The sequence below is a fragment of the Phyllobates terribilis genome, unplaced genomic scaffold (genome assembly GCF_046119375.1).
Source record: "Phyllobates terribilis strain yellow unplaced genomic scaffold, ASM4611937v1 Scaffold_5__5_contigs__length_657084704, whole genome shotgun sequence".
Taxonomy (NCBI): Eukaryota; Metazoa; Chordata; class Amphibia; order Anura; family Dendrobatidae; genus Phyllobates; species Phyllobates terribilis.
Window position 1 is genome coordinate 286,362,905 of NW_027362765.1, and position 16,789 is coordinate 286,379,693.

General features: G+C 45.2%; 1 protein-coding gene and 1 non-coding gene across 2 annotated transcripts in view; both read left to right on the forward strand.

The window, feature by feature from the left end:
- The window catches only part of SLC25A10 (solute carrier family 25 member 10), a 39,471-nt gene that overhangs the window by 5,627 nt on the left and 17,055 nt on the right, over positions 1-16,789 (forward strand). The window contains exons 2-3 of the mRNA XM_073684203.1: positions 1-25; positions 14,786-14,900. The exon at positions 1-25 is cut by the window's left edge and continues 95 nt beyond it. Coding sequence (XP_073540304.1) covers positions 1-25; positions 14,786-14,900 — 140 coding nt within the window. The remainder of the gene's footprint in view (positions 26-14,785; positions 14,901-16,789) is intronic.
- Positions 8,070-8,176, forward strand: LOC141151323 (U6 spliceosomal RNA). The gene has a single exon (XR_012247010.1). It is a non-coding gene; the product is annotated as a U6 spliceosomal RNA (small nuclear RNA).

Genomic DNA, 16,789 nt, shown 5'->3' on the forward strand with positions numbered 1-16,789 from the left:
CCTGAGTGCGTCACTGTTCAGACAGGTGAGAGGATCCGGTGAGCCCACCCATCACCACCAGGAGCCTGACCACACGTCCAGGTCAAGTCTCCACTGAACACCACACTATTACTGCAGTGCCGATCACCGCGCTGATGTATGCTGCTCTATGATTAGAAATGTGTCCACCCAAATGCCAATGTTAGAGTTGACATACGAACCCTATATACATATACTTTTATAATTCATGATATATATATATATATATATATATATATATATATATATATATATATATATATATATATATATATATATATATATATATATATATATATATATATAAAATCATCTCTATATCTATCTTTTATTAATTTTGCCTGCCAAGTTAAGCACAGCAGCTTAAAGACACAACCCAGAGAATTATGTGAACCACACCCTCTTGTATATCGGGCCATGTCTCTGAAATCAGGTGGCAGATTTACAAAGAAAAAATATCGTAATACTCAGGGGAGCATCAGGAATTAAGTGAAAGCAAAAACTGCCCACTTTTGACCTGGTGACAAGTCCTTTTTAAGAGATATGGACACTTGTGAGGGTAATTTTTTCTACTTAAAGGGAACCTGATATCAGCAAATTGCACATTAATCTGATCACAGGCTCCTGCAGCCAATTGAAAATAAAAATGTACCTACTTGTGTGAAAAAAAAGTTACACTGAGTCATTCGGGCAGAACATCATCCCGTGTGAGCAGACGTTTCTGCAATCCCCGGTATGGCGACGTGTGAGCAGACGTTTCTGCAATCCCCGGTATGGCGACGTGTGAGCAGACGTTTCTGCAATCCCCGGTATGGCGACGTGTGAGCAGACGTTTCTGCAATCCCCGGTATGGCGACGTGTGAGCAGACGTTTCTGCAATCCCCGGTATGGCGACGTGTGAGCAGACGTTTCTGCAATCCCCGGTATGGCGACGTGTGAGCAGACGTTTCTGCAATCCCCGGTATGGCGACGTGTGAGCAGACGTTTCTGCAATCCCCGGTATGGCGACGTGTGAGCAGACGTTTCTGCAATCCCCGGTATGGCGACGTGTGAGCAGACGTTTCTGCAATCCCCGGTATGGCGACGTGTGAGCAGACGTTTCTGCAATCCCCGGTATGGCGACGTGTGAGCAGACGTTTCTGCAATCCCCGGTATGGCGACGTGTGAGCAGACGTTTCTGCAATCCCCGGTATGGCGACGTGTGAGCAGACGTTTCTGCAATCCCCGGTATGGCGACGTGTGAGCAGACGTTTCTGCAATCCCCGGTATGGCGACGTCGGAGCAGACGTTTCTGCAATCCCCGGTATGGCGACGTCGGAGCAGACGTTTCTGCAATCCCCGGTATGGCGACGTCGGAGCAGACGTTTCTGCAATCCCCGGTATGGCGACGTCGGAGCAGACGTTTCTGCAATCCCCGGTATGGCGACGTCGGAGCAGACGTTTCTGCAATCCCCGGTATGGCGACGTCGGAGCAGACGTTTCTGCAATCCCCCGAATGCTGTTTTAGGGTCCGGGCTCAGAACACCTCTGTTATGCACAGTGGGTCAGGGTGTTACCTCTGAGCCTTACCAAGTTTTCTACACATGATCAAGATCTATCTTGTGAGCCACTCCTGATTTTTATCATGGGCAGTAAACTTGGTAATGCGGAGGTGACACCTCGACTCACTTCACATAACAGTGGTGTTCTGAGCCCAGAATTCAAGAGTATGCTTGGGATTTCAGAAACTTCTGCTCTGACGTCACCATGCCGAGCAGTGATGTAACTAGAGTCTGATGGGCCCTGGTGCAAGATTTGGACCCACCCTAGTATATATGTCCCTCATACTGGCCCCATCCTGGTATATGTCCTTATCCTGGGCCCTATTCTGATATATGTATATATGCCCTGGATTGGGAATATATATATCCCCCATTCTGGCATATGTCCCTTATCCTGGGTCCCACCATACTGGGGATTTCAGGAACGCCTGCTCTGACGTCTATTTTAGAAACGTCTACTACGATGTCACTGTACAAGGATGACTCGGTGACTCAACCGGGATACTGTACCACCCTAATGATGCAGAGTAATGTTTTTTTCACACAAGTAGATAGATTTTTATTTTTGAGCTATGCCACAACAATTAAAGGTACGGCTTGGCTAGAAACAACATTGTTGCCATTCATTTGCCTGCAGAAGCATAGGGTCAGAGTAATATGCAATTTGCTGATGTCAGGTTAAATGCAAGTATTTTTAACTAAAAATTAGTTAAAGGGGAACCTGTCAAGTCCCAAAACACTGTTAATCTTCAGATTAATAGCGTTCTAAAGCTGTGTGGCCGCTGCACTGACAGCCTGGCTACCAGGAGGAAATGAACTTCATTCCTCTCGCAGCCTCCGGCTTTCAGTCGTGTAGGCTCAAGTCACCGCTTAGTATGTAGTGAGCGGCGGCTGTAACTGCACACCAGCATTGAGTGACGGCAGCTCAGCATTGATATACTGTAAAATGATGGTCTCCATTGTGCCAGATAGAATTTTTATCTATTTTGGTCCATGTGTTTTTACCATCAATGTGGCATCTATTTTTCCTTCCACCCTGACAGCGCTGTACAGAGAGCGAGGATCTGCCCCCAGGAGCAGGAAACCTACAGAATAAAAAGGCGGAACCTCTCCATACGCCTCAGAGCGGTTTCCTGCTCCTGAAGGAGACCTACAGTCGTGCGCTACAGGGTAAAGTTACAGGATGGAGCTCTTCTTTTTTTGGTTTCTTACCTGGGGAAATTTCTCCAGGGGTTTGGCAGGAGGCATCACTGAGGGATGGAGTAGGACTCAGCCAGCAGGTATCTGCTGATTGGGCCTCTCTGTCCTAGCCCTGCTTTCCAGGTGATTTCCTGGAATTAGAGGGGCGCCGTTCTGCTCAGAGTTCAGAAGATGCCGTGTGTGTGCGCGTATTCACAGGTCATCTGATCGTCTGCTCCCTGGTTCTGAGGACAGGACCATATGGACCACGGCATGCTGGATTGTTGGACTTGGTGCAGGCCTACTTCCAATTGGAGTAGTGCTCACATTCTACTGTTAAAGGAACCTCACCAATTGGACAAAGAGCTTGCTGACCGAATGAATGGACCGGCGATGCCGAGTGGTGACACAACAGATGACCTTAATCCTCTGTGGTGCCCAGGGGATGGGGACTACTCGGCGCCCGGGCCTTAATGCCTGGTCTTGGGGGACGTCGCGGTGGTCGGCTCCCGGGCCCGTACCCTGGGGTCTCTCTTAAAAAAGGGGAAAATAAAATGTCAGAGTTCGTGACGCCACCTGTGGTGTCTGGTGAGGATCACCAGCGCTGCGGCAGTCGACTGAGGCCGGTGTTACGGCAGCTTTGATGGTGTAGCTCCCCACAGGTGGAGCTAGGCCTCAGGGCAGTGATGTTTGACGAGGTGCACGATATGGCGGTGACCCAGCCGGGTCCAAGGAAGAACAGGGGACACACACACACACGGTTTGCTTCTGTACCTTTTACTGGTGTGACAGCGACTGGTACAGGCGGAGCGAGGACCCTGCCCGCGAGGGCTCACAATCTACGAGGGATGGGTGAGGATACAGTAGGTGAGGGTAGAGCTGGTCGTGCAGCGGTATGGTGGAGCGGTGGTTACTGCAGGTTGTAGGCTTGTCGGAAGAGGTGGGTCTTCAGGTTCCTTTTGAAGGTTTCCACGGTAGGCGAGAGTCTGATACGTTGGGGTAGAGAGTTCCAGAGTAGGGCGGAAGCACGGGAGAAATCTTGTATACGGTTGTGGGAGGAGGAGATAAGAGGGGAGTAGAGCAGGAGATCTTGTGAGGATCGGAGGTTGCGTGCAGGTATGTAACGGGAGACTAGGTCGGAGATATATGGAGGAGACAGGTTGTGAATGGCTTTGTATGTCATGGTTAGGGTTTTGAACTGGAGTCTCTGAGCAATGGGGAGCCAGTGAAGAGATTGACAGAGAGGAGAGGCCGGGGAATAGCGGGGGGACAGGTTGATTAGTCGAGCAGCAGAGTTTATGATAGATTGGAGGGGTGCGAGAGTGTTAGAGGGGAGGCCACAGAGCAGGAGGTTGCAGTAGTCAAGGCGGGAGATGATGAGGGCGTGCACTAGTGTTTTTGCAGATTCATGGTTTAGGAATGTGCGGATCCGGGAGATATTTTTAAGTTGGAGTCGGCAGGAAGTGGAAAGGGCTTGGATATGTGGTTTGAAGGAGAGTTCCGAGTCCAGGGTTACCCCGAGGCAGCGAGCTTGAGGGACTGGGGAGAGTGGGCAGCCATTGACTATGATGGATAGGTCAGTTGGGAGGGTTGAATGAGATGGCGGAAAGATGATGAATTCTGTTTTGTCCATGTTAAGTTTTAGAAATCTAGCAGAGAAGAAGGATGAAATAGCAGACAGACATTGTGGGATTTTGGTTAATACGGAGGTGATATCGGGTCCAGAGAGGTAGATCTGTGTGTCATCAGCATAGAGGTGATAATGAAAGCCATGAGACTCTATGAGCTGTCCCAGGCCTAAGGTGTAGATGGAGAAGAGCAGGGGTCCTAGAACTGAACCTTGGGGGACACCGACAGATAGGGGGCGAGATGAAGAGGTGGTGTGTGAGTGGGAGACACTGAATGTCCGGTCTGTTAGGTATGAGGAGATCCAGGATAGGGCCAAGTCTGTGATGCCGAGAGATGAGAGAGTCTGTAGTAAGAGGGAATGGTCCACTGTGTCAAAGGCAGATGACAGGTCTAGGAGGAGGAGGACAGAGTAGTGTCGCTTAGATTTGGCGGTTAGTAGGTCGTTTGTGACTTTAGTCAGTGCAGTTTCAGTAGAATGGTGCGGTCGGAAACCAGATTGTAGGCGGTCAAAGAGGGAGCAGGAGGAGAGGTGGGAGGACAGTTCAGAATGGACATGTTGTTCCAGTAGTTTTGAGGCATAGGGGAGAAGTGATATGGGGCGATAGCTAGACACAGAGGATGGGTCAAGGGAGGGCTTTTTGAGGATGGGTGTGATTGAGGCATGTTTGAAACATGAGGGGAAGACACCAGTTGTTAGTGACAGGTTGAAGAGGTGGGCTAGGGCTGGGATGAAGATAGTGGTAAGGTTTGGGATGAGGTGGGACGGGATTGGGTCAAGTTTACAGGTGGTGAGGTGTGATTTGGAGAGTAAGGAGGAAAGTTGATCTTCAGAAATGGTGGAGAATGTAGTTTTGGAGGAGGAGGGTTGAGTAGGTGTGGGGAGGGGCTGTGGGGGCTTTAGGCAAAAGCTTTGTCTGATGGTGTCAATCTTCTGCTTGAAGAATGAGGCAAAGTCTTCGGCTGAAATAAGAGGAGAGGGAGGAGGCACTGGGAGACGGAGGAGAGAATTGAAGGTGTTGAATAGTTGTTTGGGGTTGTGGGACAGGGAGGATATGAGAGATGTGAAGTATGTTTGTTTTGCTGCAGTGAGTGTGGACTTGAAGGTAGTGAGGGACTGTTTGAATGCGATGAAGTGCTCATGGGAGTGGGACCTTTTCCATCTACGTTCAGCAGCCCTGGAGGCCCGTCGCAGTTCTTTAGTTAGGCTGGTGTGCCAGGGTTGTCTGTTGATTGTGCGAGTCTTGGTATGCATGAGGGGGGCGACCGAATCGAGAGCTGCAGCTGTTGTGGTGTTGTATAAAGTGGCAGCAGCATCTGCATCATGTAAGGAACTAATGTCTGTAAGAGGGAGGAGGGATTCAGAGAGAGAGTGTAGGTCAAGGTGTTTGAGATTTCTACGAGGGTATTCAAGTTTGTGGAGTGGGGATTGTTGCCCCGGGGAGGAGAGAGAAGAGAATGTGAGTAGGTTGTGGTCAGAGAGAGGGAGAGGTGAGTTAGAGAGGTTAGATAGGGAACAGAGGCGGGTGAAGATGAGGTCCAGCGTGTGGCCGTCTTTGTGGGTGGGTGTGGAAGACCACTGGGTAAGACCAAAGGAGGAAGTGAGGGATAGAAGCTTAGAGGCAGCTGAGAGGGAAGTATCAATGGGGATGTTAAAGTCGCCCATGAGGATAGTGGGGATGTCAACAGAGAGGAAATGAAGTAGCCAGGTGGTGAAGTGGTCAAAGAAAGTGGTGGCTGATCCTGGGGGGCGGTAGATGACAGCCAGTTGGAGGTTGGAGGGGGAGTAGATGCGCACACAGTGCACTTCAAAAGACGGGAGAGTAATTGCGGGCGGCAGTGGGATCTGGGTGAAGGAGCAGTTTTCTGAGAGGAGGAAACCTATTCCTTCACCGTGCTTGCCGTTGGGGCGGGGGGTATGGGAGAGGTGGAATCCGCCATACGAAAGTGCAGCAGGAGAGGTTGTGTCGGAGGGGGTGAGCCAGGTTTCAGTGATTCCGAGGAAGGAAAGCTTGTTAGTGATGAAGAGATCGTGAATGTAGGAAAGTTTATTGCAGACAGAGCGAGCGTTCCATAGAGCTCCTGTTAGTGGAACTGGGGAAGCGGGGGCTGGGCGGATGGGTGTAAGGTTAGAAGGGTTACGAGAGTTTGGGATAGATCGGGAGTAGGAGGTGGAAGTGAATGTAGGGATGTGGTGAGGAGGGCCAGGATTTGGAGAGATGTCGCCGGCAGTAAGGAGGAGCAGAGAAAGCGTTATTAGGTGGGAGCAGGAGAGGGCATGAGGTGGCTGTCTGTGTTTGGAGACAAAAGATTGTATGTTGTGGAATAGCTCTGAGGAAGAGGTGAGATGGGTGGGGAGAATGGAGGGAGAGATAAAGAGTTCCTTTCCAGGTGTAGGGATTAGGGGTGGTTGAAAGAAGTGAAGGATTAAGGGGGTGAGAGTGAAAACAAAAACAAACATTATTTACTGTGACTTAGTATCCAGGTACCTTCAGTTCACTTCAGGTTCAATTCAGGATTAATTCAAATTTCAGACACTTCAGCTCATGGACACTTAAGCTGAGGGACACAGACTTCAGTCTGACACAGACTCCTAGTTCTCAATATATGGCCTACAGAATGCATTCAGCTGTGAACCAGAGGGGAGTGGTCTGTGCTCATCTTGATCATCTGATTAAGGCTGAACCAGATGTAGGATACTCAAAGGTTCAGTAAACAAGGTCATAAATGAAAGTGGGGGGTGGGTAGTGTAACTTGGGTCACGTACCATTAGTATATAGTAGGAGCAGAGAGATATAGGGAAGGCTGCATGGAAATCAGGATGGAAAAGTTGGGTCACGTACCTGTAAGAGGAATGGATAAACAGAGATGCTGATTAGAGTGCGGTGGTGGCCGGTAAGGTACAGTCTGCATGCATCATATTATTCAGGATTATAAAGAATCCCTGCAGACTCGGACACAGTGTCCGGGATATGGTTTCTGGGGTGAGCTGGTAAGGCTCCTCTGCCCCCAATGCTACTCACTCCTCTAGCCTTCGGCCTACTAGGGCCCTCACTAGGCTATACACACTGGCAGTTAGGTGGCTGCCTCTTCTGCTGTTCTCTGAGCGTCAGCAACGCTCCTAGCTCACTTAACTCGAGCTGCTTGAGTCTGACTGAGCTCCACTGCATACTGACCTGTTTCTCTGTGTCTCACTCTGCAGGAACTGGCTGTGGACTCCAGACTGTTCTGTCTCCACTCTCTTCCTGAGGAGAACTCACTCACAGACTCTCTCCTGTGTCTGAGCAGAAACTGCTGAATCACTGTCTGGGCTGCCTAGCTCCACCATCCCTATTTATATCCCTATCAGGCTCCCTCTGGTGGTCTGAGGTGGAAGGTGGAGGTGTGTGTATGCTCTGAGGGCCTCTTGTGGAGAAAACCTGAAATGCACCCCTCCAGGATCTGTGGCTCCATGCACAGCAGGGCGTCACACCTCCTCCTAGCATGGTAGTTCCAATTCATAGGATGGGGGAGAGAACCATATAATCACGCAGTTGCTGATTTATTGGCAAATGCCAGGATGGTTTTGTCAAAAAAAAATAAGCGCAAGGAATGTGCCTGATGTAGAGAAAAGGCTTTAGAAGTCAGAATTTCTGGGCAGTGTAAGGCGCTGCATTCGGGTCACAGTCTCTAATGAAGGAAGAGGGAGGAGGAATTGGAGGACTGGTGCTTGGTTCCGCTGCACATATACAAAAATTGGAACGATACGGAGAAGATCAGCATGACCCATGCACAGGGATGACACTCAAATTTATGAAGCGTTCTATAAAAGCAGGAGCGGCATCTTGCCAAACACCGACTTTATGCACCCTAGAGCTGGAAGCCCCAAGGCCTCCGAGTCAGTTCACAACTAAGGACATTACCCTGCTGCCTCTATGGCCTCACACCGAACTCCTTGCTACGGCTAGAAGTCCTAATTGAGGCCGCAGCTTGGAAAAAAATTCATTAAAAGCAGCGAGCTGCTTTTCTCCACTGCCACGTGACACCCCCTATTGTCTCTTCCTCTGCTATCCCGACATTAAAGCGTCCCATCGTGTTGGCGATACCACAAAGTTACTTAATACTGTTAGATCTACAATGGAATATTCCCTGTCCATAGAAGTTATGGCCCCTAATGTCTGTAAAAGGAAAATATCAATTTGAGGATATGTGAAGTGCGGGAGAAATCCTCTAGAACTGATATAGCAATTGCTAGGATATAAAAAAGCAAAAAGCGCTATTTTGTTTGATGGGGTCATTAAGAGAGAACCTGCAAACACAGATGCCTTCCTCGGAGAAGCTTGGACGCGGCTGCTTCCTCCTTTAAACCTAATACAGCGTCCACCTGTACAGATAGTAGTAGACAGCATTAGGTTTTTCCTCCCACTCTGCCATTCTTTAAAATTTAGGCCATAGGGTGCTTTGGCAATCAGTTTGTGGATTATCTGGCTAAAATGATGCTTTGTGCTAGTCCTAGAAATAAAATGTTCTTTCGGTGGTAGAAATCCGAGACAAGGTATCAGCAAAAGCAGCCATAATTAAAGCAGGACTCACAACAAGGCATTCCTGTTTAACGACCCAACACAGATAAGAGGGGGCCAGCCAAAGCATTCTTGAAGCCAGGCCCCGGGTAGGGGGAAGGCTGAGAATCTTTCCAGGTCAATGGGCCTGCCTGCTGGCCAGCTGATGGGTGGTAGATGCAGTTGGTCAGGGTCCTGGACCAGTTGCTCCTTCCACTCCTCCCAGAAGGTTGACAGAAACCAAACCATATTAGAGGAAGAATTACTAGTTTCATTAGAGAAACAGGTTCTGGTCAGAGACCAAAAGTAGGAGTCGGACATGGATTTTGCAATAATCTCTTCCTAGTCCAGAAGCCACAGGACTCGTTCAGATTGATCTAATGCCCCTTGGTGAACATTTTAAACCCCCCCCCCTCCAAAAAATAAGAGACTTGAAACCCTACTTTGATGACTTTCTAATAGTTGGAAACTCAGAAGGAGGTTGTACAATAGAGGTCGATCAGCTTCTAGTTATCCTTTTAGCTATTAGGATAGCTTGTCAATAGGGCTGCTCTCTGGATTTTTCAGATCAGAGCTTTCACAAGCCACTGTACTTAAATCACCCGGTCTTTAATGATCAAGTAGGCAGATGAAAATATTCTATCTTTATCCGGCCATCACCTAAGGGGTTCGGAGAATCTCATCTCATAGCTGCTTACCTAATTCATCACCTACCCAGTCAGGGGAAATGGAACCTGAATCGACAAATCTTCAGTAAGACTTGTGTTTGTGGAGTCATCCAGGTGCAGTTTTATTTTCTACCAGAGAAAATCACCACCTAAGAGCATTCATTTCTTTAAACCCCAGGGAGTCCCCTGAGGGGGGTGATGGTAGATTCCCTCATTCCAAAAGAGGATTTTCACCTACAGGTGCTTCTCACAAAATTATAATATCATCAAATAGTTAATTTATTTTAGTTCTTCAATACAAAAAGTGAAATTCATATATTATATAGAGTCATTACAAACAGAGCGATCTATTTCAAGTCTTTATTTCTGCTAATGTTGATGATTATAGCTTACAGCAGTTCAGTAAATTAGAAAAATTAAGGAAAAACACCTGCAAAGGATTCCTACGCATTTAAAAAGGTCCCTTAGTCTGTTTCAGTAGGCTCCACAATCATGAGGAAGATTGCTGACTTGACAGATGTCCAGAAGGCAGTCATTGACACTCTCCACAAGGAGGGTAAGCCACAAAAGGTCATTGCTAAAGAAGCTGGTTGTTCACAGAATTCTGTATCCAAGCATATTAATGGAAAGTTGAGTGGAAGGAAACAGTGTGGTAGAAAAAGGTGCACAAGCAACTGGGATAACCGCAGCCTTGAAAGGATTGTTAAGAAAAGGCCATTCAAAAATTTGGGGGAGATTCACAAGGAGTGGACTGCTGCTTGAGTCATTGCTTCAAGAGCCACCACACACAGACATATACAGGACATGGGCTACAAGTGTCGCATTCCTTGTGTCAAGCCACTCATGACTAATAGGCAATGCCAGAAGCGTCTTACCTGGGCCAAGGAGAAAAAGACCTGAACTGTTGCTCAGTGGTCCAAGGTGTTGTTTTCAGGTGAAATAAAATTTTGCATTTCATTTGGAAATCAAGGTCCCAGAGTCTGGAGGAAGAGTGGAGAGGCACACAATCCAAGCTGCTTGAGGTATAATGTGAAGTTTCCACAATCAGTGATGGTTTGGGGAACCATGTCATTTGCTGGTGTAGGTCCACTGTGGTTTATCAAGGCCAAAGTAAGCGCAGCCGTCTACCAGGAGATTTTAGAGCACTTTATGCTTCCCTCTGCCGACAAGCTTTTTGGAGATGGAAATTTCATTCTCCAGCAGGACTTGGCACCTGTTCACACTGCCAAAAGTACCAATACCTGGTTTAAAAACAACAGGATCACTGTGCTTGATTGGCCAGCAAACTCGCCTGACCTTATCCCATAGAGAATCTATGGGGTATTGTCAAGAGGAAGATAAGAGACACCAGACCCAACAATGCAGACGAGCTGAAGGCTGCTATCAAAGCAACCTGGGCTTCCATAACACCTCAGCAGTGCCACAGGCTGATCGCCTCCATGCCACGCCGCATTGATGCAGTAATTGATGCAAAAGGAGCCCCGACCAAGTATTGAGTGCATTTACTGAACATACATTTCAGTAGGCCAACATTTCAGATTTAAAAACATTTTTCAAGCTGTTATAAAGTATTGTAATTTACTGAGATAATGACTTTTGTGTTTTTTCATTGGCTGTAAGCCATAATCATTAACATTAAGCACCTGTAGATTATGCTTTTTACCCCTTCCCTTTGGTTCCATCAATGTGGAGCAAAACTTAAGACGAGGGAGCCAGAGTCACACTGACTGCTCCCTTTTTTGGGGGAGATACTTCCTGATCTTCTATCGCATGGTCTGGTCCTCAATCCTAAAGTTCGTAGCCTGCATCGGACAGCCTGGGACTGAAGGGGAGATTACCGGCTAACTTTTTTTTCTGACTTAGTCTCTACCTTCTTTAAAAAAAAAAAAAAAAAAAAAAGTAAATTGCCATTCAAGGCTGAAGTGTTCCTGCCCTTGTTGGATCACAGATATCATGCAGTTGAGGTCAGGCAGGGGCCAGCATGGGAGACCGATGTCATTCACCACAGAGAGATTCACAAAGGGGTAGTATAAGGAATAAATACAGCATAAACAAATGCATGGTACCAACCAAAGTGGAGGATAATCCAGGTGCCTGGCTGACCCGACGCACGTTTCACACAGCATGCTTCATCAGGGCTCTATCATGTTGCTATTTATCCAGAGTCTAAGAATAAATTACTAGGCCTGTCTCCATTAATATAGTAACCAGACCCTTTGTCCCCATTTACACTCTTTTAGTAAATTCACAGTAAAGAATCCCTGCTCGTGTTTTTGGTAGAAAGCTGCTTTCTCTAGATGTAGAGGATTCCCTCTTGGTTTAGTTACAGTTCTGGGTATGCATAGATCATTAGACAGACCTCCGTACTGATCTTTGATATGTGATAACTAATTATTAGGTCAGTTCTAAACTAAATAACTTAAATGTTGATAATCGTTCTGGGCACTGCCTTCCACCCATTCCCTTTATTACTTTGGTTGCCCACTTGAACCCTGTGCTGCTTTTGTATATTGGTGCCCAAAGCTGTACACCATATTCTATTAGCGGTGTGACTAATGCCTTGAGGTAGAAGGACGTTCTTGTCATGTGCCTCCTTTGATGCTTCCATTATCTTATTTGCCTTGGCAGCTGCTGCCTGGCACTGGTTATATCAGTTCAGTGTACTGTTGATTAGCGAAACCTAAGTGCTTTTTCATACCAGCTTGTCCCATTGATTTCCCATTTAGTATGTAACGGTAAAGTGCATTTTCACTCCCAATGCCATAACCTTTTATATTTATCAGTGGCAAAGCTCATTTGCCACTTCTCTGCCCATCAGCAGTATAATTTCTCCTTTCTGTGTTAATTATTTTACACATTACCTTACCCCATCTCTCCTGGGGGTTTTACTCCATTTCCCTAATTATTTCTGATCCCCAGAAGGCTGTATAATGTCTGATCCCCCAGGACAGCAGCTCCATACATTCTTAGAATATATGTGTTTGTATTAGAGCTACACACTAATAATTGCACCATTATTTTATAAAAAAAAAAAATTATATATATGTATATATATATATTATAATACTTATACAGCACTCAGCATAAATGAGTACACCCCCTTTGATAAGTGAGATTTTAATTAATATCTTACTGAAAACAAGAACAATTTCCAATATTTTGACAAGACTGAGTTTCACAGAACATTTTTTAACCCATAACATGAAAGTAAGGTTGAAGAGGTTGTCCACTACTTTTACATTAATGTCTGATCGTCCGGGGTCCGACACCCACCCCCTCCCTCCCGCTGATCAGTTGCTATCAGTGGTTGTGGCCGCTGGCCGGAAGTACTTACTTGCCGAGCTTGGCTGTGTATTTGTAGTGGCTGCCAACAATCATATAGAGAAAAAGGTGTATAAAAACCACAAATTCTAGAAAATTATAATATTAAACTTTATTGAAAATCATTAAAAATGACATAGTCAGACAATGATTGACATTAACAAACAGCAAAGGTAAAGTGAAAACAATAAGTATATAGATCCTGGTTTGTACAATATATATCAAAGAGGTCATAATATATTGCAATCAGTACATGTGTATATATACATAATAAGGGATAGGATGACACTTCAATGATCAAAGATCCTATATCCAATTTCAAGATGTATAATCAAAGCAGTAACATAGAGTGATACAAAATAGTCTTCATATAGGTCACTGACTGAATGAACTATCTCCCAGCCAGGCCATAAAGTGGGCCAGCTAGGAGATTGTCTCCTATTCAAATCAATAGGAGGTGGATGTGCAGTACCCCGCGGCAGCCACTACAAGTAGACGGTCAAGCTCAGCAAGTAAGTCCTTCCAGCAGGCGGCCACAGCCACAGATAACAGCTGATCGGCGGGGGTGCCAGGTGTCAGACCCCGGCTGAGAAGACATTGATGACCTATCCTAAGTATAGGCCATCAGTCTTAAAGTAGTGGGCAACCTCTTTAATAATACAACTTTCATTACAAAATTCTAATTTTTACTCAAATTATTTGATGCAAAAATGAATGCATCCCACATCAAAAACTACTACATCTAGTATTTAGTATGACCTCTGATTTTTAAGGACAGCACCAAGTCTTCTAGGCGTGGAACGAACAAGTTGGCGACATATACAACATCTTATTTCCAAATTGCCGTGAGGCAAATAAACCCTAACTAAAGATTCTATAACGATTATAATGTAACCTTTATTATTTAACACTTTAATAACTAATGTGCAGTATTGAAAACACAAGTTTGTGTTGGTCATTCCTAGGAGGGATTTTTTTAAGAGTTGAGACTTTTGAATAGTCACTATCAGTAATTTTGAGGGGTCTCACAGCTAAGGAGCTCAATGATGTTATTTATGGGGGTTAACTCTTAATTGCCAAATATGTCACAGAGGTTTACTGTTTATATCCTTTTTTAACAATTCAGTCTATCCATCAAGGGGTGGCCTCCATGCAGAGATTAGCGGCTGGCATTACTATATTTTACCTTGTATAACCATTCTGCCAGGGTATAACTGGTAAAATAAATAGCTGATGGCTGACTAGCCCGTTACTGACTGATGTAATTGCCCCCTATTGCACTATTCTAATTTAGAATTCAAGTTTTTGTTTCACTTTTGCTGCAATATTCTGACTGATGAGGAAAGTTTTGCTGATCTCCTTGTAGCCTTCACCTTTCTGGTGTAAAGAAATCTTTTTTTCTTCAGCAGGTCTTGTGACATTTCTCTTCCATGTGGTGCCATTGATGATGGCGTGAAATGGGAATGGGATTTTCTTTAACACTCTTTTATAGTCAGCTGAATACCTGTTTAATGAATAATTAGACTTACCTGTAGTTTAATTCTAGGTTAATGAAAATGTTGTAGTCTAAGCTTTAGCTTTGCTCCTAATACTCTCATTTTTTCAACATGGTCTTGAATTAATTTGTTAGAAAAATTTACTTTTTTGGGTGTGCTAAATAACAAATCTTGTTTACCATCAATGGCCACATTTGAGGGAGTATTTTGCAGTGTGGTATCCCATAGAAAATTATTCTGAAAGGAAACTAAAGGTTTTCTGACAAATCTGTTGGGGTGTACTCATTTATGCTTTATTATATACATATATATTATTAGTGTATACCGCTACGATATACATCCTCAGGACAGCTAGGTACATCCTACTAATTTTCACTCGCACCTTTCTTCCTCTACAGATCACTTACTCCCTTACCCGTTTTGCCATCTATGAGACAGTGAGAGACCGCCTGGCACAGGATAACAAGGGCCCACTTCCATTCTACCAGAAGGTGCTGCTGGGGGCATTTGGGGGTAAGTCCACCTGTAATACAGTCCTTAATCAAAGCTCGGGTTGTGTTGATGGCCATGTTGCCGTAAAGTTACTTCAAAGAAGCACAGGACCATAAAGTTGTAGTTGCCCAACTCTAGTTACCCTGCTCCATATGTTGTTTAATGGAAGAAATACTACTTTTTCATTGCCTGCATGGGTTAATGTGAACATCTAACTTTTTTATATTGGATTTTTATTATTAATAATTATCATTAGAAGAAATTTTAGAATCTATACACATGCACAGTACACATAGGATGGATTATAATTCCAAATGCTGATACTAATCCATTACCATGGTGACCATATAGCAGCCAAGATTATAATTATCCAGGAAGCAGAGTCCAGCAGGAAATCCTCTATTACTGACGACAATAATAAGATCTTATCACTCCTCAACATTGAAATTGCAGCACCAAGAAGGAAAAGTTGAGCAATTATGGAAATCACAGGATGAATAGAAATGTTAAGGATATGCAAATTATGAAAAAATTTAAACCTTTTCTAAACCTCTTGATTTATTCAGTATCAAGTATGAGCTCCACGTGCAGAAATCCCCGCACTTTGTGATTATTAATGGTTGTCTGAGGAATGTTCTGCTGCACTGGATGCACTTGGGCAAATCATCAAGATCCGCTTCTGGCAGCTCCCTTTTGCAATTGCTGATCAATGATGTCCTAGAGGTGCTCGATGGAAGAGAAGTTCAGGGAAACTGCAGATCATGATGGCACATTTAGGCCACAATGGCTACTCACAGAAGCATGAGCAACATGCAGCATGTGGCATAGTCGTGCTGAAAAACGTCTTCTGGGACACTATGGCATTGTCTAGGATTTGTTTCCCTTCTCTGAAACATCATTGGTTGGCAATTGCAAAGGGAGCTGACAGCAGCGGATCCTGATGATTTCCGTGCCTAAGTGCATTCAGTGTGGCAGATCATTCCTCAGACAGCCATTAATAACCTCATTGATAGCAGCCAAGGCGTGTAAGTCAGGGGATTTCTGCATATGGCACTCATACTCCATATTGAATAATTTGAGATGTTTTGAAAATGTAGTTTCCATATTTTCATCATTTCCATATCATTATCATATCTATCCATCCTGTGATTTCCATACTTCCACGACTTTGCCATCTTGGTGTTGCAGTTTCCATGTTGAGCTGAGTATAGCTAAGGATTGTTAAATACGCATAGGCAATAGCCAAAGTACATGGGGGTTCTATAACATAACTTTAATGGATTCTGTTCCACCATCAGAAGCCTGTGAGTCCAGGTGGGGTCTCCTATATATTTCCCTCTTTCCTTTTTTAAATCTTGTTGCTCTTCGTTCCATTAATCATAACGTCTCCTCCTTCTCATTTTATCATCCAGATTCCTCCCCTTTTCCGGCAGCAGTGATCCCTAACCGGCCCTTTAACTGAGAGTTGTGCCCCCTCAGCAGCTTGGCCCTTTCAGGCTGTTACCCCAGCTCCTCTGATAATCACATACTTGGGCAGATCCAGTCAGGGCTTATTATTTTTCGGGTGCACATGACTTTTACATATCGGGTTCGGGTCCCATAATCTGCAGTAATGAGCCATTATTCAGTAGTATGCTTATCATGGTGTAAGCCTTCCCTCATTCTAATGCCGGAAGTATCAAAAGCAAAGCAACTTTATTTAAAACATAACAGTCCAAGAAGAGAGGAAAACCACAGTGCCAAAAAGGTGATAAAAGCCCACGTAAAAAAACGCAAGTGACCTAATTTCTGCAAAATCAAAAACTCACCAAATGCTCATCATGGGAACGTTAGCCTTGCACGGGCGCCAATCAAGAGTCCAGAAAATGCGTCGGGGTTATTTACTGGTCTTCTTTCAATAAGGCAACGTT